Genomic DNA, 27095 nt, shown 5'->3' on the forward strand with positions numbered 1-27095 from the left:
GTAAACATATTAGTGACTGGATGTGCGTAATAAATATTGACTTTCATTAGATTGCTCCACAGTCTAGTTGTCCAATCGAAAACCTTGACGTAAACCAGCTTTCATTTATGGTCTTTAGTCAGGTCACTTTGATCTCCGTGTCAACATGTTTGCCCGTTATCGGGCATTCAATGCATTCAGGTGGAAAACGAAAGGGTCACCAAACATCAATTATCACAGCTTATACACAAGAGTGCACACAGAGGTCGTAGAAATTGATTGACTGCATACATACAGATTTCCTCGTCCTCATGAGCAGTAGCAGCAGGTTCATTTGGAGCCTCCTCAGCAAATACACGACTCACAAAAAGTTCGGGATATTTGGCTTTTGGCCGCAATTTCAGGACAAGCCTAAAATGCATTCATTTTCAGATGAATTTAATGTGGTCTTCTCTCAGCTTTTGAATGCACGTGTCCAACTATTAGATGTTTCGATACGTTTTGCACCAGTTGCTGTTCTTTAACAAGGAGCTTCACAGCAAAATTCACAACCGGGGTTTGATCGTTGGATCGACCAAAGTTCAGTTGGAGCTGGTGTTTAAGAAGTTGTTCTCATCAAGCTGTTCACATTTTGACATCATGAGCGTCAGGTTCGGAAATGAGCCGAATAATATTTTGGATCTCAGATATGCAGGCTCAGACAAATTGCGATAACAAAACATATTGTGCAGAAAAGCAACTCAACTGCTGATTTTTGAAGACATCACATTAGTGATTCTCAAGTAGGTGAAAATGGTCACCTTACTATTTTTTTCTTTTTTTGGTTCTGAATGTGGAGATGGCATTTGGCTACTATCAAGTGAAGAGCTGGATCTATTCTGTGAGATAGAGGGCTGTTGGCCACCAGAAAATTTTGGGGAAATCCTCAACTATTTGTTTTAACACTCTTAATGGAAAGGTGATGACATTAACTTGACAATAAAGTACCAACAATATCGAATTGTTTCTTGATTGACTTTAGCGCGTTTCAAAAAGGTGAACATTTTTAAAGCGGTCCTTCCATTGTCTCTATGTGGGCCTCACATTAAAAACGTTTGGACAGCCCTGATCTAGGATTTGTCCGCGACAGTTTTCATGACTGATTGTTTCATTTTCACTTTTGGTGCTCGGTGTAAAAAGTAACTTCAAAAATACTCACCTGAACGAAATAATGATTGACATTTAATTTCTTGAAGTTGGTTCAGGTCAGTCAACAATTATAACACTGCCCCTTAGTGTTTGGAGGAATAATTATCAAAATATGCAAAACCAAACATGGGGCTTGTACAGTTAGGCATAACAGTGAGGAAATTTATCTTGAATTCAAATGCACAAATTTGGATTTGTGGTGATCGTACTCATTGTGCCACACAGACGCACGTTGAAGACGTGACATCATCTTTGGTTGACATCACTAGCCCAAAAACGTTTCTAATTCCTCAATGGTATTTCTGTTGGGGGGGGGGGGGGGGCGAGTCGAGTTTGCTGCCACCAACTAGTGCTTGGATCCTAAATTTTTGCTCGACAGTCAATGCAAAAAACCCCCCAAAACAACAAAAAAAAAAGACCCGCCCCCATCTAAACGGCAGTTGGTATCCGAAAAAAATAATTCACAAGGCGCCACTGTATTGGCAGCCGTGCTCACTCCATATCCTTCGTGAATAGTTTTGGTGCCTCCGAAATTGTATCTGCTGCTTACCACCCGCCCAAAAATCTGACGGAGATCATATTTGCTGTCGCATGTGGTTTTAATTTAAGATGGTGCCAAATGATTACATCAATCATTTTTAACACACACGTCAACAAGCCACATTGCATGTTTTTGTTTTCAAAAGATACAAAATGGATAAGAAGGAACACAAGTTGGGTTTTGTTTTGTTTAAAAGATGTGGAAAAAAACAAACAAACAAACAAAGAGCACTGTGAAATGTAAGTAACAGGGCAGACTTGGCGCGAGTTGCTCAAGAGCCGGCTTTACATGGAGACGTTTTGGTCATGCTGACTGCAATCATTCCGAATCAAGACGCGATCTCGAGACGAGACACGATCTCCAAATCCAATCGCAATGAATTTGGGATGTTGTATTAAACAAAAAAAATAAAACAGAAGACAATGATTTGCAAACCATGTTCAACCTATATGTAACACACCACAAAGACAAGATATTTCATGTTCAAACTGATCCTTTTGATTTTTTAGCAAATAATCATAAACACGGTCCAATAAAGATGGGACAGGGGGCAAAAATAGACAACGTTGATGGATGCTCATCAAACACTAGTTTGGAACTTCCCACAGGTCACTGGGTCAAACTGGCAAAAGGTGGGTGAAGTGATTGGCTATTAAGAGCTTCCCAGAATTGCTCTGTCACCTTTCACCTATGTGAACAATTGCGTGAGAAAATAGTCGACCAGTTTAAGGACAATGATTGAAGGATTTCATAATCGAAATCCAGAACATTATCAAACGGTTCAGAGATTCTGGAGAAATAACCGCATGGAAGCGGCAAGGCCGAAAACCAACATTGAATCCCGCAGGCGGCACCGGATCAAAAATCAACATGCTGAACATCAAGCAAGAATGGGAAAGAGTTCCACCTACAAGGCTTCAACAATTAGTATCCTTAGTTCCCAAATGTTTTTTGAATGTTGTTAAAAGAAAAGGTGATGTAACACAGCGGCAAACACGACTCTGTCCCAGCTTTTTCAGAACGTGTTGCAGCCATAAAATTCAAAGTTCATGATTATTTGCTACAATAAAGCTTCAGTTTGAACAAGAAATATCCCGGCATTGTGATGTATTCAATTAAACACAGGTTGAACAAGATTTGCAAATCATTATATTCATTCATCTTCCTAACCGCTTGATCCTAGTGAGGATCATTATATTCTGTTTTCATTTATGTTTAACGCAAAGAGAGAAGTTCATTGGAATTGGGTTTGTATTCCTATCTAACATTCACACGCTCCACTACACTCATTAGACCAGCCGGGTGACTGGCGGCGATCATTTAATCATCAAGATTGAGTTCATTTGGTCTATTGAGCACAGTAGTTGGGATTTTTTCCTGAAAGCAAAACCTTGATAAAAAGTTCCAAGTACTTAAAAAGAAGTTTTCCCGTTGCAGATGAGCTCTGGTAAGACGCTGCCATTTTCAAGTGCACACATGACAACGCCACGACGCATTTAGGTCAAGACAGAGAACGCGCAGGACGGATGCAGGGCAAATATTGTGATTTAACTTTTCAAATCACTCGCATTGGGATGGGCAAAAGGAATATAGCTTCCCTTGTGAAACCCAATAAAATGCCACAGGGATTTGGCCATTTTATTCCAATAGAGGAGTTTGTATGGAGCATTTTCATTCCCTTTGCTCATTTGGATTCATTCTAATTGGAATACATGGCTCCATGGAGGGCTGGTTCAGGTCGCCCATGTTAACTGATATGAGATGGAATCACACAGGAAGTATTTGACCACATTTGTCCGTTCTCACGAGTGGCCCTCCAGCTGCTCCAAGTCTTCTCGCAGAGTCTTGGCCCGGGCCAACTTTTCCAACTGATCGTGTGTTGGCTGCTTGATTTCCCCCGAGTCCACCTTGTGCTGCAGCTCTTCCACCTGACGCAGCTTCTTTCTCATATTCTTAATCTTCTTAGCTTTTTCCGCTTCAGGGGAATCATCTGCCGCCGCCACTTTGTGCAAGTGCTCGCCACCCGCTGAGATGTTCACATTCTCAACAGCATCGGAGAGAGACGCCACGTCAGCCGCACTCTCCTCTGGGTCGTGCTGTTGCTGCTGTTTTCGCTTCTCTTTCCGTTTCAGATTGCGCTTGGCCGACTTGGAGAGGCTGCCGGCGGCGCCGTCTGCACATCCCGGGATCTTGTGCTGCTGTTGCTGCTGCTGCTTCTGGGGCTCGGAATCCGATGCACTCAGGCCTGGAGGTAGAGCTGGTTTGCTTTTGAAGAACTTCACATATTTGTTTTCGTATCTGAAACACAAAAAGGGGATCCAAACATTTCCAGCAAAAACGTGAGGTCCAATAAAGAGGTTTGGAAGGAGCCGACTTACACCGGGACCTCTTCTTGGGGGACATAGCCTTCCCTCACCCGCCGCGGTTTCCTCCACGTGCCATCCGGCCGCTGCGTGGCGGCAATGTATTTTCCTGAACAACAGACAGTAACAGCATTGAGGTAAGCCTTCAAAGACACATACAAGACTATAAAGCTTACGTTTGTGCTGCCAAGACACTGTATAGAGGTCGTTTGCAGGTGAAGTCATTTCTGCTTTGTAATTTCTTTATCCACTCACCAACTTGGGTGTAGAGCAATCAACTATTTGCATGGGATTGCAGCACATGTTTCTCAGTTGCTCTTAAAATGGTCCATTCTTGCTATGTCATTGAGTGTTATAACAATGCCAGGAGAGCAACAGATAAACCTTTCTTTTGGGTTCAGAAGACAATTATACAACAGGTCCCGGAGACAAAAGAAATGTCTAAAATAAGGTAAGGTAAGTGACATGGCCAATCCATAGTTTGGGCTTGTGTGTGTTTATCTTTGAAATTGTAGGGATAAGAGATTATTTTATTTAGACCACGAAAAAAAAGTTAATAATACTAAACTGCAAGCCGCTTATGTTTTGGGAGCGGACGAGTGCAATGCTGAGCATTGCTGTTCGAAGCTATATTGTGAGACAAATAAAGGTTTTCTTATCTTATTATCTTGAAACTTAAACCTCTACTATGCAAAGCAAAAGCCATTAATCCACAACACCCCGAAACGCTGCTGGCTTCTCTGGGCCTGAGCTCATCTAAGATGGACTGATGCAAAAAGGGAAAGTGTTCTTGGATCTGACGAGTCCACGTTTTTAAAAAATTGTTTTGGAGAAACATTCTGTGGACTGACGAGTCAAAAATGGAACCTGTTGGACGGTGTGCAGCCCGGTACATCTGGCGTAAAAATAGCATAGCATTGAATAAAAAGAACATCATGCCAACAGAGAAGAAGCATGGTGGCAGTGTGATAGTCTTGGGCTGCTTCACTGCCTTAGGACCACAGGAGAATGTGCGGTGATTGGTGGAACAATGAATTATGCTATGTACTGTACCAGAAAATCCTGAAGGAGAACGTGCGGCCATTAGTTCATGCCTTCAAATTATAGAGCTCTTGGATCAAGCAGCAGGAGAACGATCCAGAACACACCAGCAAGTCAATCTCTGAATGTTTCCAAAAATAATACTGGTAATACAGTTTTAGAGTTGCCAAGTCACAATCCGGATTTAAATCCAATTGAGATTCTGTGGTGTGACCCAACAGGCAGCTAATGCTAGAAAACCCTCCAATCTGGCGGAGCTGAAACAATTCTTCAAATGAGAGTGGGACAAAATTCCTCCAGAGCAATGTGAAAGACTTCACCGCAATTACCGCAAATGCTGGATTTCAGTTACAGTATTGCTGCCAAGGGTGGCACAATCCGTTCCGATGGTTCAGGGGGAAATTCAAATCGGGTCAGAAAGGTTTGGAATTTTTTTTTTGTGCCTTAATAAATTGATTTGTCATTTGAAAATTGCATTTTGTATTTCCTTGGGTCGTCTCTGAGTAGTAATAAAATTGGTTAGATGATTTGAAAGCTTTGTGTGTGATAGATATGCGAAACATGGAGCGAGTAGAGTTGCGAATAGACTTCCAATGGATGGAAGTACTGTAGGCACATAATTACATACATACATGAGACGCTGGTGCGACTTCCTCCTAATGTAAAACACATCACATTGTGTTAGATACGTGCCTTGGCTCAATAAAGCTTGAGAAACACAGCGTGTCTCCAGAGCACGGTAGCGTGACGTTCAAGTACTCCTCTCCACATCCCTTCTAATCCAACACTGACCACCGTTTCTCTTCGTGCAGCAACTAAATAAAAGGGAGGGAGGTTACAGCAAGTTAGTCGCTGCCACGCGATAGCAACATGCTAACTAGCAACTAGCCTCCAAGGAGCAACGGTGATCCATTTGCATGGAAACCAAGCAACGTTGTGAACGTTGCAATAGCCAAACACACAACAACGGTAGCCGCTTCCTATCGGATTTTGCCCGTTATGTTTGGATTTTGTAGCGTGACACATGTGCCGGTCTTACCAGACTCATCCGTAACATAGGGGGTTGCCATTTTGAAGAGCTCCGTTTCCATCCGTGGCTCAAACCAAGCGATCCCCAAACCAACTCGGAGTCCCACGGTCCTCGTCCCAAAAATAGGCAACCACTACAGGATCGATGGCACCGTCAGGTCATTACGTTGCCCTCGACGTGGGGCCTCACATAAGCCATAACGCCAAAACCAGAAGCGGCGGTGGCAGTGCTGCTTCTTCGTTTAATTTTCTGGCGGATTACATCTTGTTGGTGTATACCACCACCTACTGTGCAGGAAACGTAAAGGAACTTTCAGAAAATAAAGAGATCCAAGACGTCCATCCTCATTTATCGAGTCCATTTAATCCTTCCCTGTCACTCCAAGGTCGTCTGTGCTCTGTGTGTTTCTTACACTTAAATAGTAACTCTAGAATTTGCTGTGTATTCTAATCTATATGTTGACTATTTTGAGTGGGAGTAATGTCGGCGCCATTTGAAGGTCGTTGCTGCACAGCCCCAGGGCGATTGTGTTTTGTGTCTGTAATGGGCAGCATTTTCACAGCACAGCTTTGTTCAGCGGAAAGGTCGGTGCTGTTTGACAGCCTGCGGCTGGATGGATGCATGGCTTGAGGAGCCGACGATGAGAAGTAAGGAGCGTCAGCGCAGAGCGCCGATGCATAAACGGATTTACATGGAAGAGGACATGAGAGACAATCTCTTTTTCGTTCATGGACGCCACAGCTTCTTGTTGCTGTCAAACTTAACTTTGAAGTGTGGATTCTCATGCTCGTATTCACTCATGCTATATAACTTTCCCATGCCCGCAGAGTAGCTTGGCGTCCTTGGAACAAACATCACTTAAATTGGAATACTCCGTACAGGAGACACACAAACATTGGAATGTGCTAGTTGATTCAAACTGAGAATCGGTTTAGGAGAAACGAAAGTTATGATGTCACACCTTGAGTTTTGGTGCCGCCCTTCTGGTGATATAAAAATGGTGTCAATCTCTTGCTGCTTTGCACTCGTGACACACAGCCATTGTCTATAAACTGCGGGTGCCCAAAATATTCTGTTATTAAAAGCTTCGAATAAACTGTTCATTGACTGGAGCCTGTATTTAGATTACCAACATTCCCCTCGTCCGAAATTCAACGAATACGCGGGGGAAAGAAGGCCTATTTCCCCTCAACATTGCTTGTAGAAGGCGTGTGCACATTTTCAGCATGAAATCATTGATTCACTGGTGAAAAGGACACTTTTTCACGCCTCTTTCAACTATAACTGTGTCAAACAACAAAGTGTATGTAGGGAAAGTGGTTACGATTGCACGACTGTCTTTGTCCTATGTGTTGTGTTGTATTATTTTGTCATTTTATGCTGACTGTTCCTTTGATGGTGGTGTAGGCACCCGCAGCAGCTCCTCTTGTTGTCTGGTTGAGAGGGAGGAAATTTCATCTGTGCTGTATGTTTCACATTCAGCGCATTTGACAATAAAGTTGTACTGGACTTGATATCCTCGAAATCCTGGCAAACACCACAGAACCCATTGCTTATTAAGATGGGTGTGACAAAACCTTCATCAACCACCTCTTCTCGTTGAATTTCGGATGAGGAGGATGTTGGTTATCCAAATACAGGCTGGAGTTGATGAACAGTTACTTCGAAGCTTTTAATAACAGAATATTCCGGGCACCCGCGGTTTACAGACCATGGCTGCGGTGGTCATGAGTGCAAAGAAAGAAGGGGTTCACCACATATTTATATCATCAAAAGGGCGGTACCGAAACACAAGGTGTGACATCAGAACTTTAGTTTCTCCTAAACCATTTCTTAGCTTGTATCAACTGGTGCATTCCTATGTCCGTGCGTCTCTACAAGGTCTCCAGAAGGGAGTGTTCCAATTTTAAGTGATGATTGCTTCAAGGATGCCAAGTTAAGCTGCAGGCATGAGAAAGTTATACAGCGTGACTAAATATGAGCAGAATACACACTTCAATGTCTAGACCAGTGGTTCTTAACCTGGGTTCAATCGAACCCTCGTGGTTCGGTGAATCGGTCTTAGGGGCTCGACGGAGCCTCTGCCATGGAGGTTAAGACAAACCTGACTCAAGATGTCAATTAGTTATGACACGCGCACTTGGTCTTTGCTGGCTGCAGATGATCAGATTAGATTGCTTGTCCAATCAGTGCTACGGGAAATTTAGTTCGCTCAGAAGTCACTTTGTGACTGTCGTGATAGTACATCACACAATTTTAAAAAACTATAAGATATCCTTTATAAGATAAGATATCCTTTATTTGTCCCACACTGGGGAAATTTACAGCCTCCAGCGGCAAGAATGTGGGTAGAAAAAAGAAAAAACAAACAAACACCATTCAATTAAGTGCAATATAAATACAAAATGGATAAATCGCAGTGCTATTTACAATTGTTTTTCACATCATTTAATTATTATTATTGTAATTTTTATTCAGCAGCCTGACAGCAGTCGGTAGGAACGAGCGTCGGTATCTCTCCTTCTTACAGCACGGGTGTAACAGTCTCTGGCTGAAGAAGCTACCTAGTGCTGTCAGGGCGGGCTGGAGAGCGTGGGAGGGACTTTTAGCTTTTAGCTTAGTTAGCATCCTTCTGTTGCCCACCTCCTCCAGAGTGTCAAGGGAGCAGCCCAGGACAGAACTGGCCTTCCTGACCAGTCACTCCAGTCTCTTTCTGTCCCGGGCTGAGATGATGCCTGACCAGCAGACAATGCCATAATGGATGGCCGAGGCCACCACAGAGTTATAGAAAGTCTTAGGAAGCTGAGGTCTTTTGGGGTTCAGGGGCCGCTCCTTGAGTAGGAAGAGTCGGCTCTGTCCTTTCCTAATCAGGGTGTCCGTGTTTGTAGACCAGTCCAGTTTGTTATTCAGAAGAACACCTGTACTTGTAGGAGGTCACCCTCTCTATGTCCATACCCTGGATGTTCATCGGTGCTGGTGAGGACTGTTTCCTGCAGAAATCCACAACCAACTCCTTAGTTTTCCTAGGGTTGATCTGGAGGAGATTCTGCTGGCACCAGTCCACAAAGTCCTTTGTCAGTCCCCTGTACTCCCGATCCCCTACGGCGCTCCAGTGTTGCAGAGAAGCCTGTCCGACTCACAGCTCTGCAACCTCACGTACTGCGGTCGATTTGTGAGGTAGTCAATGATCCATGCTGTGAGATGGTGGTCCACTCCGGCGTTCTGCAGTTTCCCTCCCAGTAAATTGGGCTGGATGTTGAAGGCACTGTATTTATTTATGCCATGTCATTTTTTATACTTTATTCTGTTTTTAATACACGTGTTTTTTCATGTCTTGAAATGGTTAAATATATATATATATAATATTTTTTTTTTCACTAATGAAGGGTTTGATGAACGTGTATATGAACTGGTTGGGTGTTCGGTACCACTAACAAGGTTAAGAACCACTGGTCTAGATTCTACCATCAGGTGCGATCTTACCAATTTGCTGTTCCAAAGTTGATGAAAACAGCCACCGAATGAATCAGAAGAACAGATGTTCAATCCATCTCAAAGCAGGTATAAATTAATTTTATTGTAGCATATGCATCTGGCAAAAATGCGTAATCCAAACCCGTATCTTTTCTAATATTTCAGAATATTAGAATATATATTTTCCAATTCTACAGCGGTGATCTCATATATCCTTCGACCCATTTGTATTTTTTCCATATTGTTTTTTCACAACAGCAAATTTTTGTCGGTTTGTTTGGACTACAGTTTCTTTTCGCAATTCTAAATCAACATTTGCGATAGCCAGCTAATATCCACGGGGAACTTTCTTCAACACACGAGATCAGAACTCAAATTAAATCGTTTGATAATCAACAGCAAAGTAGATGGATGTTGAAAGAACGGCATGAGTCAGTTAATCGGGAGATGCAAGTTACCAAAACGAGCAATCATTTCCCTCCACCCAAGGAAGTGACGACACGGTTTCAGGGTTGCCATGTATGAATAGAAGATGATTTATACTGCAAAGGTCGTGGAACGAAACAAAAACCACAATTAAGCATCCCATCATGTCATAACATTTTAACTGTTCAAACATAATTGTTTAAACATTTTTAATTTCTTTAATTACTTTTTTGCTGCAACCATTGGCAACACAACATCAGTACCTCGTAGTGTATAGATACATGGATAGATGGATAGATGATAGATAATCGACATTTTCCAACTATTAGGACTTATTGTTATTATTCTCGTAAAATAATACAACACACTGATAAGCTAATTTAAAAACGGGTTCTGTCAACAATGTTTGTGTGCAGTGAATGGTGAATAAAGGCGTGTTTTTGCAGTTCCAACCTGGCAACCCTGGAGAAGCCTGAAGCAAACTACAGAGAGCAGCAGTCGAACGGTGGAATAGCCCAACAACCTCCCGTCTGGACGCTTCTCTCCCAAGAGGTTAGCTTTGAGATCTGCGCGCTCACCGTGCCTGAATTATTCCCTACTTTTGCATCACCAAGTACGTAACTATTTGCTTAGCATATCATGTCATATCATGCTAGCCTAGCATGTGCACGCCAAATTAAAAAAAAGGCTCACCTTCCAAGCGAGCTGCATTAACCGGTGTCCAATGAATAGATAGGCAGCCTCTTTTCTTTTTATTTTTCTTTCACCACTATGAGGTCAAGCTAGCTTGAAGTTAACTACAGCAGCAATCCGATGTTAATATTTGATGGAGAAGATAAAAATACGGTTTTAGTTCCCGTGCTCGTATTGAAAATTATTGCCGGCTTGTATTACTGAAAATGTAACACCAGAGGCGTGAATAATTCTAATCGTGGTCGAAGCAGTGCAAAGCTAACACGGCGCTGGGGAAGGCTAGCAATCTTGGTAAAGCTTAGTTTAGCTGCATATTCCGCAGTTGGGCTGCTGATGTGAAACGACTGAGAATAAAGCTAATCATTGTGTCGGATACACTGGGCAACCTTCCGGCTACTACAACCTCTATTTGTCCCGCAAGACTTGGAATTCCCACCGGCCAACTTGCGCTTTGGTTGGCGTCGGTTGCTACTTCAGTGTTCCTGGAATTGGAGAAGGTTCTTTTGAGGAATTTTATGTCTCCCAAAGCGTGCCTGATGATCACGAACTTCGTGGCGTTCGCACTTTGCAGTCATTCAAGCCAGTCTCTAGACGTGGTCTAAGAAGCCAATTGACCTGTATTCGTCAATGCGTGTTTCAATGTATTGACTTTTAAATCACTTGATCAACAAACAAGGATGCACCAAAAGTTCCCCTTCATCGTCTTTCAGGAGAAATTTAAACATGAGCCTTTGGGTGAACTCAGTTCATGTTTTATTACGTGTTTCAGTCCCGTTTCCCAACTGACTATTTTCAAGTAAGGAAGTGAATACCACATTTCTCAGTAGGCTCTTTGTTACGTTACAAATGGTAGTTACACCTCCTATGCTTCCCAGTTAACTGTTGGTAACTCGTATCAAAAAGGGTGTTGTGATTTATTGTACATGAAGGGCTTCTTGACAAAATCACTTCTGCTGCAGTACTTGTTACAGAGTAGTCATGGGGGGGACAATTGTATCCTGTTAGATTATTGGCCTTTGAATCGACCTGTGACACGACAAAGTATTTGTATTTCAGGACATCCTGCCACTGCTTACTGGTCAGCCAGAACTGTGTCTCTTCTCTTTTGTGCTGCTTAAAAATGCTTCTCTGAAACAACCTTGAACTTGCTGTAAAACCAACTGTCTATTTCTAGGTTGACTCGACAGTCTGATTCTTACATGACAAACGTGTCACAAGATTAGGACAATCTGAAAACGTAGATTTTGGTTTACAGAACACAAGGCAAAAATTGGATAAAGTCTGCCTTTGCCTTTTTCAGCTTGAACTCCTTAATTCCAAATAATATGTGCCTGTATCTCTTTGGCGTTTTTGGAAAAGGTGAAGGCATATCCAGAAGAGAAATTGAAAGTGATTCAGTTGGTTTTTGGAATCATAATTTGTATAGCGCTCCAAGTTGCTAAATTGGCAGCACTGACTGTGCGTCTGTAACCTCTCTTTGCAGCCATAGTGTGTGTGAGTGAGTGAGCGAGCGAGCGAGCGAGTGAGGGAGATGTTCCATCGGTATTAGGAAAAATTCTCCCTCTCAAGGAGGCCCTGGACATAGAAGCACTACTATAGGACTTCTACCATTGCAATTTCTGTTTTTGACTTGACAAAAACAGCCAAATGACTCACAAACAACTAACCCCCTCCCCCCTTTCCTACATTAGTGTGGAGCACCAGGAAAAGAAATTGTGTCTTTGGCTGAGCTGGTGGCGGTTCCGATTGACTCTCCTGTTTGCAAGCTTCTGGCCAGCTCGTGAGCCTCCTTCACAACACAAGCTCTGAGAAAAGTGTGGGAAAAGCCCCCTCTAGCCAACATCCACTTGAACAATCGAAGGAGCACTTTGAAGTCATCGTTTTGAGCACATTGACGACTCATCCTTGTGCAACTGCAGTCTTCTGCCCCCTTGCAGCTGTCAACATGGCCAAGAAGAACCAAAAAGGTGAGTGCGTGCTGGGATGAACACGCACGCGCAAGGCTGAAACGCATGTGGAGGTGTGGTGGCCTAACAAGTAGCAGAGTGACCTGACCGCTGGCCTTGTATGTTTACAGTACTGTCACTTCAACCTCTTTTCCTATCATGGAATCATGTGTTGAACTTTGGACTTTCCTCTCACTGTTTGTACAGTTAAAGGCAAATGATATCCTTGAAGACTCCTTTTGTTTGACACAAACAAGCCAGTGCGGGAAATGAGCAGACATATCTTGGAATGATTTTAAATGTAGCTCCATTCAGAAGTGATGTGAAATAACTATTAGACACTGATTTGGCTCCTTGTTCATTTATTTTGTATGTTTGGTTTCCTGCTCATTTCAGACACTTCGGGAGTGGTGTTTGACACACGCTCAAAGATGGTCATGTCCCAGGGAGGACCACCGGAGAGGATGAAGGAAAAGGTAAGATGTTTGGGTATGTGCAATGCCGAGGAGTTTGCTCTCACCATACACACAAATGCTTCTCTACCATTTGTACTTTGGAGGGCCTTTCAGTGTTATTTGTTTAAAGTTCGACACCTTACTTAACCCGAAGGGTTGTGAGGAAAGTCTGCTTTGGTAAGCAATCTTATGCAAATGCATCTCAAATGTTTGTATTGTGCCATAGGCCTGTGGGGTAAAAAATAAAGCGCCCCCCCAACACACACACACACACACACGCATTCTGAAGAGGTTGCTGATATGTTTACTTGGTTGGGCAACATGCTGGTTTAAATGTTGCACATTCATGTATTTTAACATTGGACAAAGATGTTTTCTTCTATTATGCTTGAGTCTTAATGTGCGGCAAAGGATTCCCATTAGTCACGAATATGGACATTCACGCTTTGTCCCATCTATTGTCACTCACTGGTCAGCAAAGATGAAAGAAGGCCATACAGTGGAAACCAGACAACACTTTTTCCTGTTTTAGGTGAATGAGGATTCACCAAATAATTTCTATTTGTTAAATGCTTGAATAAGGTGAGAGGGATTTTTGTAATCCAAATTATTCTTATTTTCGTCAAAGTCTATTTAACACTTCATTACTATTTGTTAGCATTGTCTTTGAACTGTACATAGCCTGGGTCAAATATTTTGATAAGCTTCCACTAACTTTTCACAACAGTCGGCAAGAATTTTTGGCCCATTCCGCATGACGAGACAGATGTAATGAAGATGCATTGGTAGGCTGACTTGCGTTTCAGTGTTGCCCATAAATCTTCAAGAGGATTTAAAATCAGGACTTTGTAGCGGCCACTCCAACAACTCTACCAATAAGCAACTTTGGCACGTAACTTCAGTAACCAGTTTGTCAGTATGCTTCTCTTCACGGTGCAGTTGAAAGCCCAGTTTGCGCCCAAGCTTTGACCTAAACAAGGCCACCCAATGACGCTTCTACGCCACGCTTTACAGTTTGGGATGGTGTTCTCAGGCCGGCAAGCTTGCCTCGATTTACTCCAAACGCAATTATGCGCATTATGACCAAACTGTCGTGTTTTAGTTTCATCTGACAACAGGACATGTATCCAAAGATGAAGTTCTTTGTCCCTGGGTCCATTTGCAAACTCTACAGTTTTTCCGTTTCTTTTGGAGTAATGCCGACTTCCTGGTAGAGCGGCCTTTGAACCCACGTTGGTACTGTACAGTTCTCGTTCCTTCTCTGAGGATCTGCCTCTCTGAATCTCGCCACATTTTGTTGCGGTCAATCATGCTAAGAAAGATGACATTTTTTTGAATGACCGTCATATCTTCGATATTGCGATGCGCCGTTCACCTGCGATTTAAAATGGTCATCGTTGCACATTTCCCACACACTGCATGCCATTTACCATAATTTCCTGTGTATTGTACCCCCCACCATCCTTAAAAAAATAGTTTTTCCCCCTTGCTTTGTGCTTTTATAGAATTATCACAGTGAATAAAAAGACTGAAAACATGCCAATAAACTGTAAATTCCTTTAAAGCTAGGTTAAAAACAGTGCTGTTTTCCAATACCAATGATTAAGATCATTCAAGATTGTTTTTTTTTTTTAATGTAATTTTGGGAAGGTATGCTAGATTTCTTGACTTTCCTTTTATATGTTGTATATACGTGAAGCACACGGAGTTACCTTGTGTATGAAATTCGCCATTTAAGTGAGGCCCTTGCCTAGAGATATGTTGCACTGCTGTCATTCAGTGTAAAGAAACCATGTAGTCGCTGGAATTTCTTACAGTAATTAGCCTTCGTGATATTATGAGATGCTGACGTATATATTTGAAGAAAAAAATTCCACACACTCCTACAGGAAGTTTGCAAGGAGCAACAATCATTTCAACGTTAGATGACTCTACAGTATGCAAATAACCAATTACATTTCCTTATGTGCTCATGAGTGTCATGAACCGCTTGTGGCCAAAGCTGGCCGACTAATGTGTCTAACTGACACGTGGCCATACAGACTAATTGCGGGATATGATCGCAGAATATGTACCAGTACATACTTGCCGTCCTTAAAGCACTGCTGAGAAGAACATCAATGAGGGAACTAGTAAGATGTTATAAGGCAAATAAGTTCTAGTGTAGCTATACTGTTGGGATCGCACCAAAAACGGCAAACGAAATGTTTACAATTGAGTAAATTCTATAGATTTTAGATAAATGTGCAACATTAGATATTAAATAGCACTTTGGAATGTAAGTATGCAAACTGTAGGTACTGGTAAATGTTTAATAAATATGAACAATGTCTTTTTTTTTTTTTTTTAATTGGCCCTTTAACCATACACGGTGTGGTGAGGGCAATTTTTGAACTTTTGTTTTGAAAAAACATTAATCACGGGAAATTACCGTAAGTGGATTTGGGCTGCGTCACCAACTGTTTTCGTAAATCACTTCATTGTATTTCACTTTTGACCTGCTCCACATGATCTGCGTCCCATGTATGATATCTGTTTTCTTGTGTTGCAGATCAGCGCCGTCAGGGCAGTTGTCCCCAACAAAAGCAACAATGAGATTGTTCTGGTGTTGCAGCAGTTTGAGAACTGCGTTGACAAGGCCGTTCAAGCATTCTTAGAAGGTATGAGGACGTCATTCATTGTTGACGGACAAAGCTTCCCAACTAATCATTGAATGGCTCGTGTTTCCCATAAAAACCACCGTTGAGAAATGCCTTCGGGGCAGCAGTCATGTGCGTCACACGCAGCTCTATAAATGCAGTTGAGTTGACTTGAGTATGACAACATAGTGGAGGTGGCAAAGTTTGATGCAATTCCACCTGCCTGGAGTTCAGTTGTGACTGTCTGTCATCATAGTGCCAGTGGCAGTGCACTGTGGGCACACCAGTCTTACGCATGTCTTGTCTATAATATGCAGAAGAAACGCCTACTATTATATCAGACTGTTTTTTGTTTTGTTTTTTTGTCACACCTTGACAGCTCCAAGTAGGCATTCAGACAGTATGAGAAATATTTTGCTCCACGCCGTCATTATTTCCGTCACACCTTTTTGTAGGTAGTGCAGCGGAGATCCTGAAGGAGTGGAGTGTCACCGGCAAAAAGAAGGTAGGCATACCTCGCTCTTATTAAGCTTAAAGATGAGTCAGTGAGAATTATCTTTTGGATTTGAGGATTACCTTCAAGCACACAACAAACAAATGTACACAATGGGAAGCAATTTACATCTTCAACTGTGAAGCATTAATAGGATGAGGTCATCACTGAGTTGATCGCTCATGTCCTGCTGGTACTTGACAAAAGAACAAACGCCACCTTCACCCGACATTGACATTTGGGTATTCTGCAGCCCAACAAGAAAAAGAAGCCCAAGCCCCAGCCGGAGGCCGCAGCCGAACCGGGCCCGTCTGAAGCCGCACCACTCGAGGAGGGCAAGGACAAGACCAACGGCTTCCACCCCAACGGATCCTTGGTCGAGGGGGAGTCCCTTGACTCCCTGAGCGAACATTTGGACTCGGCTTCCCTGGATGCGTTGGAGCTGGACTCTGAGCTAACCACATCTGAAATTACTGGTAAACCAAACACGGAGTGGGGTTTGTTTATTGGTGTCTCTATGGTTCGTGTTGCTCTTTTTTCTTTTTAGGGACATGCACACACTAGGCCATTTGAACCGCGTTAGACCTGGCATGAACACAAATTGTACTACACGCGTTTGGGCTTCGTGTGCCGTCATCACATCTGAATTGGTGGATACAGTATTTTTTTGTGTTTTTTGTTATTGTAAAGTGTCCTTGGGTGTCTTGAAAGGCGCTTATAAATAAAATGTATTATTATTATTATTACAGTACTTGCAGTTCTGTCAATTTTCTATTGCGCAAGGTGATGATTATCATGACTTTGTAGCGAGAGGCATGACTGCGTCATCTTATGGCACACACGCCTGGATTCTTACTATTAATTCTGTTTATTTGCATGGGATTGGTTATGGTGGGTGGTTTTCCTGGAAGAAACATTTTGCAGTACAACAGAACCTTGGTTTTGATGCGTCACTCAAGATTCCATGTGTTTTGGTCAAAATGTTATTACATTTGCAAACAAACTTGCGCTTCCAATCGCAGACTGACTGAACCATGTAATTTAGTGCTTAGCTACAGTATACACTTTGTACTGTACAAGTGGAGGTTGCTTACGGACTGTGAGCATTGAGACCCTGACTTGCTTTGCCTCCAATGCCAATGTTACAGCAACAAAATATTAAAAGGGTTGTTTAAGGTTTATTTACCCATTTCATCGCGAACATGGGGATAGTTTTATTTTACATTGTTTTCTGTTTGTTCGACTACAGTCACTATCTACAAATAATTTGGTGGCTGGAACGGATTCATTGGATTGACCTTATTTGCTTTCTGAAATATTGCTTTGATGTTCATCCAATTTGGATTTAGTCGAGCTTTGTGGATCAGATTAGAACGAAAACCAGGATGTCACCGTAATTTAGTCGTTTATTCTTTGTAGTGTGTCAATGACCGATAATACCGAGCTCTTCTGTCTGTGCCAGAGAAAGAAGTGCATTCATCTGAAGCTTCAAGCCAAAGGACAGTTAATTTTTTTACCAATCAACCAAGTGGGCCCAAGCATGGCACACACAGATTGCCATGTGAGAGTTGATCTTTATTGACCAGAAACGAATACGGCCACATCATGGTTTGCAGTGGATTGAACAGCTCTGATGTGCGGCCCTTCCACAGGTGCAGAAGTGGAACGGGCGCCCTCCTCTCAGCCAGCACACACTTCTTACCGGGGGCCCAGAGGCAACAAAGCACGAGATTCACAGCATCACAACTCCTCCTCGGCACTCCCCGATGGACAAAGTCAGCAACGCTCGTCTGCAGGCAAAAAGATCGGCAAGCTCTGACTCACTCCTCAAATTCATCTCCACTGTTAAGATGACAATCAAAGTATAAGATACCTAATCCTGTGGTGTTAAGTAGTAACTGAAAATATCGGTTTAGTTAATTCTCAAGCAGATGCCAATTCATTCGTCATACAGTGACACGTTGCGTTTGAGTGAATGGAGGAGGCTCATTTATTTCTCACTTAGTTGTTTAGCTGTAGTCATACAGTATTTAGATTCATTTATAGGCCAAACACACTGACATTTGGACCTTGTAGTCCCTCTTTTGCAAACGTCAATTTGTGCCCTCAGCTCCCAACATCGACCGCTCTGTGAAGGACTTGCAACGATGCACCGCTTCGCTGACTCGCTACAAGATGCTGGTGAAGGAGGAGATGGAGTCATCCCTCAAGAAGATGAAGCAGACTTTTGCTGAGCTCCAGTCCACGTGTGTACTTTATTATTATTCTTTTTTTGGCGTTGCGTGAGTGAAGGGTCTGTAAGCGGTCATGCAGCTTGCCTAGCCTCTTCTGGGTAAAGGCAGCAAATCACCTGGAGTATAATGGCAAGAATGTTTTCCGGGCCGGTCCTTGTCATCTTGATGTCAGTGACTTGTACCAAAGTCAACAACCGCTCATCGCATTATCCCAATGGCGTGCAGCTGCCTCTTGATTCACGTTTCTGCAATTCTCGTCTGATGAAAGGCACTTGGGCCCTCTTATCTCCTCTTCTTTTACAGCTTAATGGACAGAGAAGTGACACTGCTGGCCGAAATGGACAAAGTGAAAGCAGAGGCCAGTAAGTACCGTACTCGTCTTTGACAAGTCTCAGGGAGGTGGCAGCCCCTCGACAACTATGCCTCATAGGAACTAAACATCTGCCCTGACATGTTTCCAGAAATGTCATGGCAAGTATTGCCGCGGAAGAGCAAATCCTATTTTTTTATTTGGGGCGGCAGAGTGGGGGAAGAGAAGCAGTCTTCAGGGTCCAACTACTGAATATCTACGGCATTCCAGTATGTGCATGTATGAAAAGTAGGCAAATAAAGAAGTCAAGTGTATAAACAAGATGTTTTGTTCACTCCGGTCCTCGAGTGCAGAGTGCTCCTGGAAAAAGTGAAGTGTCAGGGGAGACTGGGCGCAGTCTTTCTGCAGGGAAGCGTGAGAAAATGTACAGACATGAAACTAGAAACGTTCTCCTTTTGGCTTGTCCTGTCCTCTGTCTGTTCAGTCCCCCTGAAGTTGTTAGAAAAATTCAGATGGACCACATGGATTTTTGATTTTTTTTCATTGAAAATTGGCTTTGTGTCGCCGAGTTGCGGTTGATGTTTGTTTGCTGGCCCGGCTTTAAATGTACACAAGAGCAATCAGTTTCACTGCTCGGCTGCACATTGAGCCGATGCATACCCAAAACGGGTACGGAAAATATGTCTCACAAACACCCGAGCCAGCATGCATTTCAGCCATTCGCTTATCCTCATTAAGCTCACGGCCAGGGCTGAGCAATTCATCAGATTCAAATCGACATTGCATTGCAGTAGAAAAAACAATTTTCATATCACATAGGCTGCAATTGTTTTGGTAGGGAGTGCAAACCGCTTAATTTCTGTCCGTAGGTTTTATGTATGCATCTATCTAGTGTCTAAATAACATAAATCTGATCTTGTTTGTTGTCGCAGAGACTAATTTATTGCTCATGTTTGTTACAAAATACATAAGAGGACTTTTCAAAAGTAATTTCATCTTGAAGGGAGGGAGGGAGGAATCCCAATTGAATATTAGTTTTCCAAAATCATTCAGCACTAGTCATGGGTGAGCTGGAGCCACAAATGAATGGTCTCCGAGGCCGAACTATTCATGACACCACACTTCCACTTTGTCAACTATGCTCGACAATGAGCGTGCTTCCCCTGCCCCTCACTCACCACATTGTGCTCGCAGCACATATTTGTCGTGCGAGGCTTTGAAGTGTTGCTTATGTTGTACATGGAATACAAAATTAGTTTAGACCTGTCAAAATGTTTTTTTTTTTATTTGTTTTTCGATGAGGCCAAATGAAATCCAAGTTCTTACAGACTTGGATTTTGTAGTACCCATACGCCAGCAGCATTTCACTAAGTCGCTGCACAACATAAAAGCACCACAGTACAAATACAATCAAACATTCTTTTGACATGGACATCTTGTTTCTTCAAATCCTTGCTATCGTTTGTTTCAGTGGTGATTTTGAACGCCCGACAGAAGAGAGCCGAGGAGCTCCGCAGACTGACAGACCAGTCGGCGTCCATGTCTGAAGAGCAGCTGACAGAACTGCGGGCCGACATCAAGGTGCTTCAACAGCTCTCTGACGCCTCGTTGTTTCAGCCGTAGTGCCCTCATTCTAGTCTGTTGCCGTTTCTCCTTTGCAGCACTTTGTGAGCGAGCGCAAATATGACGAGGACGTCGGCAAAGCTGTCAGATTTACATTCGATCTGGAACCGCTGAAGACGAGCATCACTCAATTTGGATCTGGTAAAAATTGTGATTGGCGCTACCTCCATATAGTCAACCTCTTTAAATAATCAGCCCAGTCATGTGTTGACCCCAAAAATCGTTTTGCCTTAAACATCTCCTCATGACATTGGCCACCTCTGCTAAAATTGGCTACATCCTTAATTAAACAGATCGTTCAATTCTTCCCCTGAAATTGAATTGTTTGTTTGTGGAAATCAAAGTACTAAGGCCATTATTTTAGGAAGGTGACGATATGATGGGATGCTACTCTTTCATCTATAACTGCTTCAGACAACAAAGTGTATGCAGGAAAGTGGTTAAGAGTGCACGATTGTCTGTGTCTCATGTGTTGTTTTGTATTATTTTGTCATTTTTTTGTTAACATTTCTTTTGATGGCGGCGCGGACACCCGCAGCGGCTCCTCTTGTTTTGTGTTGAGAGGAAATAAATTTCATCTGTGCTGTATGTTTTACATACAGTACATTTGACAATAAAGTTTATCCAATATGCATCCTAAATGAACCATATTCCTGGGTTCCATATTGAACCATATTCCTTCGCTGAGATGACCGTATTTTTTAGACCATACATCGCTTCGGAGTTTAAGTCATAGCAGTCAAAAATGCATCATTGGATAAACTTTGTCAAATGTACTGTATGTGAAACATACAGCACAGATGAAATTTCATCATGAAGAAGAAAATAATTTCAGTGACCCGGGGGTTGAAGTTGGCGGGGGAAATATATTTGGCAAGCCCGAGACCATAGAACAGTGGAGCTTGGATTCACCCTCAAAATTGTCTGTGCATTCGGAAATACGTTCGTAACTCGCACTGCTTTTCGACGACTGTTTGGAAACTTGGAGCATTGTCATACGGGCCCCAAAAAGGAGTGCCCAATGTGTCAGGCACTGCCGCTGCTGATTGCTTTTAAGCTGGGGTGACCACACTTTCTCAGCATGCGAGCTACTTATAAAATGACCAAATCCAGAGTGAAGCTAAAATGAATCTGTTCAAAACAACAAAACAAAGAATTCTCTCTGAACTTGAAATAAAAAGTCATACATGCAGAATATCAAATCAAGCAGCCATTGTGAAATGTTGAAACATAAACCTCCAAGTGTTGGTGTCGAAAATGGTTGGTTGGCACCAGCTAAGTGTGAAAGGGTTTTCTTAACCTGCCATGTCTTCTGGTTTTCTTCACTAGTTTACCACCCTCGGACTGCTTACTCGGATCGATCCCGTTGCAGCTCTACGTCATCATCGGTGGCCAGTCCAAGCATTGTGGAAACTCCTGCCCCTACCCAACCTCATAGCCCCCCAAGCCAGTTCCGACCCCCACCGGCCAAACAGGTGAGCTTCTGAAACTCTTAAGTGTATAAACTGGGGTGCACATAAAGTGGTGCGCCAGTGCACATGAGCACTGAAAATTGAAGATTGTGCTCAAGTTCGAGCCCCTCCGCACACTTGTGCGCTCTAAGGATATTTCAGGTCAGCCTCAACTCCAAGTCAAGTCAACAGCCACGATTGCTTCTGAGGGCCAACTTCAAAATAAAGCTATGGCATTGCTGTCCATGCATAATTGGACTTATTTGGCTTTTATTTTGAAGTTGGCCCTCGCAACGTGTTGCATAGTAGCCCAGTATCAACTGTTGTGACGACTGGCTTGACGAGGCTGTCTCCTCTCACTAATGGCTACAATCCTGGCGAGACGGCTGAACGCATCACAGGAGTGCCGTTGCCGAGAAGCTCATCTACATGTCGCTGCGCCACGGCGGTCTGTCAAAATGTACAAAAGATGTGTTTTGTGTGTGTGTATGTGGTCAAAAGAAAAAAAAAAGAAAGGTGGACACCTAGAGAAGTGCAAGTTATCTTACTAAGCTCTTAGTAAGCTGTCTGATCATAGGGTCCCATACTGCAAGTCAGTGGTGGGCAATTCATTTTTTAGAGGGGCCCTGCCATCTTGTTAAATATTAATTTAGTATTTTTTTACAAAATAGTCACTTGTATTGTTTTAATAATCTGCCGTTGTGTAGCTCTTGCATCATGATATTGTAATTTGGAAATGGCTGGCATGGCGCTCGACTGATTATCACGTCCACCTCACAGTGCATAGGTCATGGGTTTGATTTGGGGCCCAGCAGTCTTGTTTGGAGTTTGCATGTTCTACCCGTGCCTGCGTGGGTTTTCTCCAGATACTCCGGTTGCCTCCCCCATTCCAAATACATGCACAGAAGGATCATGGAATGCTCTCGATTGTCCGTAGGTGTGATTGTGAATGGTTGTTTGTCTGTGCGTGTCCTGTGATTGGCTGGCAACCAGTTCAGGTTGTCCCCGCCTACTGCCAAAAGACGGCTGAGATAGGCTCCAGCACGCTTCCAACCCCGTTAGGATAAGCAACTCGGATAATGGATGGATGATCATAAAAAAAAAACAAACAAACTGATCACTGAAAATCAATGAATACACAATAAATCAGCGTTTCTTTGATTTTTCAGTGACATGAGCATGACCGTTGATCTACCTATGTTGATGATATACTTTGCCCATATGTGCTGTCTTTAAATTCATGCATGATCGGTCTTTGGGTTGGGCGGAAAAATGAGCACCAATCAACAACCTATATGGTGCTTATTTGGAAACCATGCCAATTTTTTTTCCATGTGTACTCCTATATTTAATATTTTGTTGAATTATAATGACAATTATAAACGACCACTTACAAATTGAGAATAAATGATTAGAGCTCATCGAAGAATGACCTTGCGTCTGTTTCACAAATCAAATGTAGTACCCAAACTTGTGATTGACTCAGGCATACACATTCATCTGATCAAGTCAAGTGAACAGTATTTATAGAGCACTTTCAAACAGCCATCGCTGCATACAAAGTGCTGTACATGGAGCAATTTAACATGCACAATAAACAGTAAGACAAATCGGTAATAAAAGCGGTAGAAAGCACCAAACAGTAAAATCAAGAACAAATCTAAGTCATGATGAGTCGAATGCCAAAGAATTCAAGTGAGTTTTGAGGAGGGCTTTGAAGATGGGCAGCTAAATGCATGACATGATCCAATCTATATAACCGCCTTAGTTGAACAACTTGTGCCTGTTGCATTTCATTGCACGCTGTACCACAATTACAATTAAGCGATTCTGATTCTGCAACTCAGATCTTTCAAGGCAAGCGTCGCACGTTCCAGGGACAAGGCTATCAGTCTGGTGGCCAGCGCTACAACAGTGGCTACAACAGCGGCTCTAACCACGATCGAAAACCCGGACGCCCAGATTACCGCTATCGTGATGGCGGCTGCCCCTCGAACAGCTCTCGAGGTGCACCCCATGCCGCCGCCGCCTCCTCCTCCTCCTCTTCGTCGTCAGCATCCAACCAAAAGCCAGCTTCTCACAACGGGCTCCCTCAAAGGCCCCCGCGTATGGCCTGCCCTTGACATTGGAATCCCTATGCTCACTCGAAGCCCCTTTACTTCTCAACCTTGCACTCCCTGATTCTCCGCCCGCTATCCCTGAAAGATGTTCACATTTTCATGCTTCCCTTGACCACCGATCCATTCATCCTTCAGACATGAGCAGCGCTCATCGCATCGTGGCTCGAGTGGTTTATGTACTGTAGGCCCGACCCGCCGCACCATCTCCTGCACACTTGCCTGCAATGCAATGGTAAATCTACCTACATTTGCCCACCACTCTACCGTTTTCTTGTCCCCTTTCAATTCATGACACAAGATCAATGTTTAAAGGAAACATATGACACTAATGCTGAGCTGCTACAAACCAGGTAGAACTTGTGCTTTAGCTTTAGCTCGCGAAAAGCCAACCGCTGTAGTTTGCTGCCGAGCTTGGCTGTTTGGCTAGACTGGTGTTAAATTGTCACGGCACACCACCAAACAAACATGTTTCAGTTTTTTGGGTGGGGGGGGGCAGTTATTCTATTGTACAAATGGCAACCTTCTGCCAATTCATGGAATTGCAACTAGCATAGATTCTGGTTGACGATAGGTGGCAATGAAGCCCTGCATATTGGCAGCTCAGCATTGACCCTCCCCTCAGTTCATCAATACTGTTTTTGTGCCCAGGTCAAGCAGTACTTTTATTTTTTTTAAGATGCAATAAGGCAATAAAAGTATTGCTTTGTATCTTGGTGCCAAGTAATTATGTTGAAGTGAGTTGAGGAGCGTTGCAGAGACAAAGGTTGTGCTTTTCTGTCATTTTGTGGCATGTGCCGGTTGATGTTTTAAACCTGTATGATTAGGAGGGCGAGCTGGGGTTTAATTACTCGCACGTTTTTGCTGTTTGCGCCAGATCTTAGTCCCGAGTGGGGGGTCAAATTTGTTAGTTTGATTGATTTTGAATTTTTTTTTTTCCCTTCGGAAAATGTGAAACATGTTTCAGTGTAATGATGAAAAATATGCCCCCCTATGTTTTTTTTGTTTGTTTAAATACTCTTGTTTTCCAACAGCATGAGTTAAGCTTCTTCATTTGTTTGTCAGCAAAACGTGAAGAAAAACAAGTCAAATACCTCATTGTGGAAGCTTCCCCGTGGCCTCAATCAAACAAAGAACTGTGGGAAAATACACAATAAATGTAAAAACCCGATTACTTCCTCTTGATTATCCTGAAGATTTTTTTTCCTTCAATTTCTAAAAAAATGTATTTCGTTTAAAAGTGTACTATTTGTTTAATATAGCTTGCAGTACAATGGTTCCGGAATATTTTTTGGACTGAAAAATAGTTTGGGGAAATCAAGCTATCGCTAGCATTTGTTTAGCTTCATCAAAAAACAATGATGGGCTAGCCCAGCTAGCATTCTCAAAGTTCACAGGTGATATTTTTTTCAGCATCGTCTTTTTTGTATGCATGACAAGCGGAATACAATGTAGTTTTATCACGTGAGCTTTGAAGGCGCTAACAGCTATGTTAGCCTTATTTAGCAGGCTACACTAATTATCGATTAGAAATGTGATGGCGTTTCCGAACTATTCCTGCAGATGTTCCTGTATCTGACTGATGTTATCATTTCTGCTGTTGGTTTATTCATAACTTGAAAACCATGATGTGTTTTTGGGAGGGGATGGTGTGGGGGCGCAAAGTGTGGAAATGTTAATTTATCACCAAAGACTTATTCATGTCCCAGTTAAGCTTTTTTCTTCTTTCCTTAACAAAAATACCCCTCGGAGATTACTAATCTAAATGCAATGTTTCAACCGACTACGCCCACTTGGCTGTCTTTCCTGTGTAGTACACGTATGCATTTTGTATGTGAATATTTACTTTAGGCATCATGGACATCTCGTTGCTCAGACAGCCGCAAACCCAAGTGCCTTTTCTTCTTCTGGTCTCCCACTGATTGATCTCACCAACACAATAAATGGACCAAAGATCTCGGCCTCCCCCACCCACCCACTCGCTCCATCCCCATTGGCACATTTCATTTATTTTCAATAAACCATTTGCAATATGCACAGAGTTGGCCTTGAATTATTTACTGTGAATGTGGGATCTTTTCAGTCAGGAGTGTTAGATTTGCCATGTCCCCCAGAATAGTTTGGCGTGGAAAAAACTGGGGGATCCAGTAGTCATTGCAGAATTGGAGGACATATTTTGGCTATTTTTAGTATGATGTTGGCTTCCCTGTCATTAAAGTGTTTTGCTTTGTTCACACACCTATTTTGAACAGCAAGTGTCCTTGATTCGAAGTGCATTAGAATAAAAACACATCACATGAAGATTGATCTCTTGTTGATGTAGGTCTTGTGGTGAGGTGGAAGATTCTCCACGTAAGATGTCCCACCGACGTTCAACCGACAATTCTCCGTTTTCCCGTCGGTCTAATTCTATTGTGTCAATTGATAAGTACTCAATTTAGTCAGTAGATGGGAGTCAACAGTGTCGCAGTCTCTGCTGTTTTAACCCTTGGGTCCTTCAAATGAAAAAAAACCCAAGTTACGCATTTTACAATTTTTGTAATGATATCCAGCACCCCCCGCGACCCTAGTGAGGATCAAGCGGCTCGGAAGATGAATGAATGAATGAATGTATTTTGTGTTATACAAACATTTTTTTTTTTAAACACTCAAAATGTTCAGAGGCATCTGTGCTATCCATACATATATAGTTTTTATTAGTTCTTTGGGATTTTTTATTCTTTATTTTTTGCAAAAGGAAAAGAAAATAGTGTCTGGACGTCCCAACCAAGCCCTACTAACAATCCCGACCGGACGTGTTCATGTAAAATGCATTGGTTTGAAGCCTCCTGCAAAAAGGCAAACTCATTTGCGATCCTCTGGCGCCACCTAAAAGTTGCACAATTGGAATGACCTCAACCCAACAATGTGGCATGCATACGTCTGTCCAAGCGAAAACAAAGCGATTGACGTAAAAATCGCATTAAATGCATGTTTACACATTAGGTTTATGATGCATTCAAAAATATGAATTATAATGGGTCTCTGGTGCAAAATATGTAAATTGTGAAGATTACGGAATCAAAACCTTTTTTATTATTGCTGTAATGCCT

The 27095-nt window shown here is 42.6% G+C and overlaps 2 protein-coding genes across 4 annotated transcripts; one reads left to right on the forward strand and one right to left on the reverse strand.

The window, feature by feature from the left end:
* Positions 1 to 1747: 1747 nt before the first annotated feature.
* pym1 (PYM homolog 1, exon junction complex associated factor) lies at positions 1748 to 6410 on the reverse strand. Its single transcript, XM_052058204.1, has 3 exons — positions 6152 to 6410; positions 4087 to 4180; positions 1748 to 4006 (listed from the first exon to the last, which is right to left on the reverse strand). The coding sequence occupies exons 1-3, from the start codon at positions 6201 to 6203 to the stop codon at positions 3511 to 3513; spliced, it is 642 nt and encodes a 213-aa protein (XP_051914164.1). The 5' UTR covers positions 6204 to 6410; the 3' UTR covers positions 1748 to 3510.
* Positions 4506 to 26038, forward strand: spats2 (spermatogenesis associated serine rich 2). Of its 3 annotated transcripts, none has more exons than XM_052058099.1 (14): positions 4506 to 4522; positions 10489 to 10655; positions 12427 to 12702; positions 13078 to 13157; positions 15688 to 15796; positions 16231 to 16280; positions 16522 to 16744; positions 17921 to 18043; positions 18379 to 18514; positions 18806 to 18864; positions 20284 to 20393; positions 20474 to 20576; positions 21765 to 21910; positions 23734 to 26038. In XM_052058099.1, exons 3-14 carry the CDS (start codon positions 12681 to 12683, stop codon positions 24007 to 24009), a joined length of 1437 nt encoding a protein of 478 aa, XP_051914059.1. In that variant the 5' UTR covers positions 4506 to 4522; positions 10489 to 10655; positions 12427 to 12680; the 3' UTR covers positions 24010 to 26038. The 3 variants fall into 3 exon arrangements, with proteins under 3 accessions (XP_051914059.1, XP_051914057.1, XP_051914058.1); XM_052058097.1 differs by having other exon boundaries at positions 4508 to 4522; positions 17921 to 18076; positions 23734 to 25362; XM_052058098.1 differs by lacking the exons at positions 4506 to 4522; positions 10489 to 10655 and having other exon boundaries at positions 12422 to 12702; positions 17921 to 18076; positions 23734 to 25362.
* The last annotated feature ends 1057 nt before the right edge of the window (positions 26039 to 27095 follow it).

The sequence above is a fragment of the Hippocampus zosterae genome, chromosome 2 (assembly GCF_025434085.1).
Source record: "Hippocampus zosterae strain Florida chromosome 2, ASM2543408v3, whole genome shotgun sequence".
Taxonomy (NCBI): Eukaryota; Metazoa; Chordata; class Actinopteri; order Syngnathiformes; family Syngnathidae; genus Hippocampus; species Hippocampus zosterae.

Coding starts and splice junctions, on each gene's coding strand:
- pym1 (XM_052058204.1), bottom strand. CDS start 6,203: ATGGAAACGGAGCTCTTCAAAATGGCAACCCCCTATGTTACGGATGAG. Junction 4,181..6,151: donor CTATGTTACGGATGAGTCTG/GTAAGACCGGCA, acceptor TCTGTTGTTCAG/GAAAATACATTGCCGCCACG. Junction 4,007..4,086: donor CCCCAAGAAGAGGTCCCGGT/GTAAGTCGGCTC, acceptor TTTGTGTTTCAG/ATACGAAAACAAATATGTGA.
- spats2 (XM_052058097.1), top strand. CDS start 12,681: ATGGCCAAGAAGAACCAAAAAG. Junction 15,797..16,230: donor CGTTCAAGCATTCTTAGAAG/GTATGAGGACGT, acceptor ACCTTTTTGTAG/GTAGTGCAGCGGAGATCCTG. Junction 20,394..20,473: donor AACTGCGGGCCGACATCAAG/GTGCTTCAACAG, acceptor TCTCCTTTGCAG/CACTTTGTGAGCGAGCGCAA.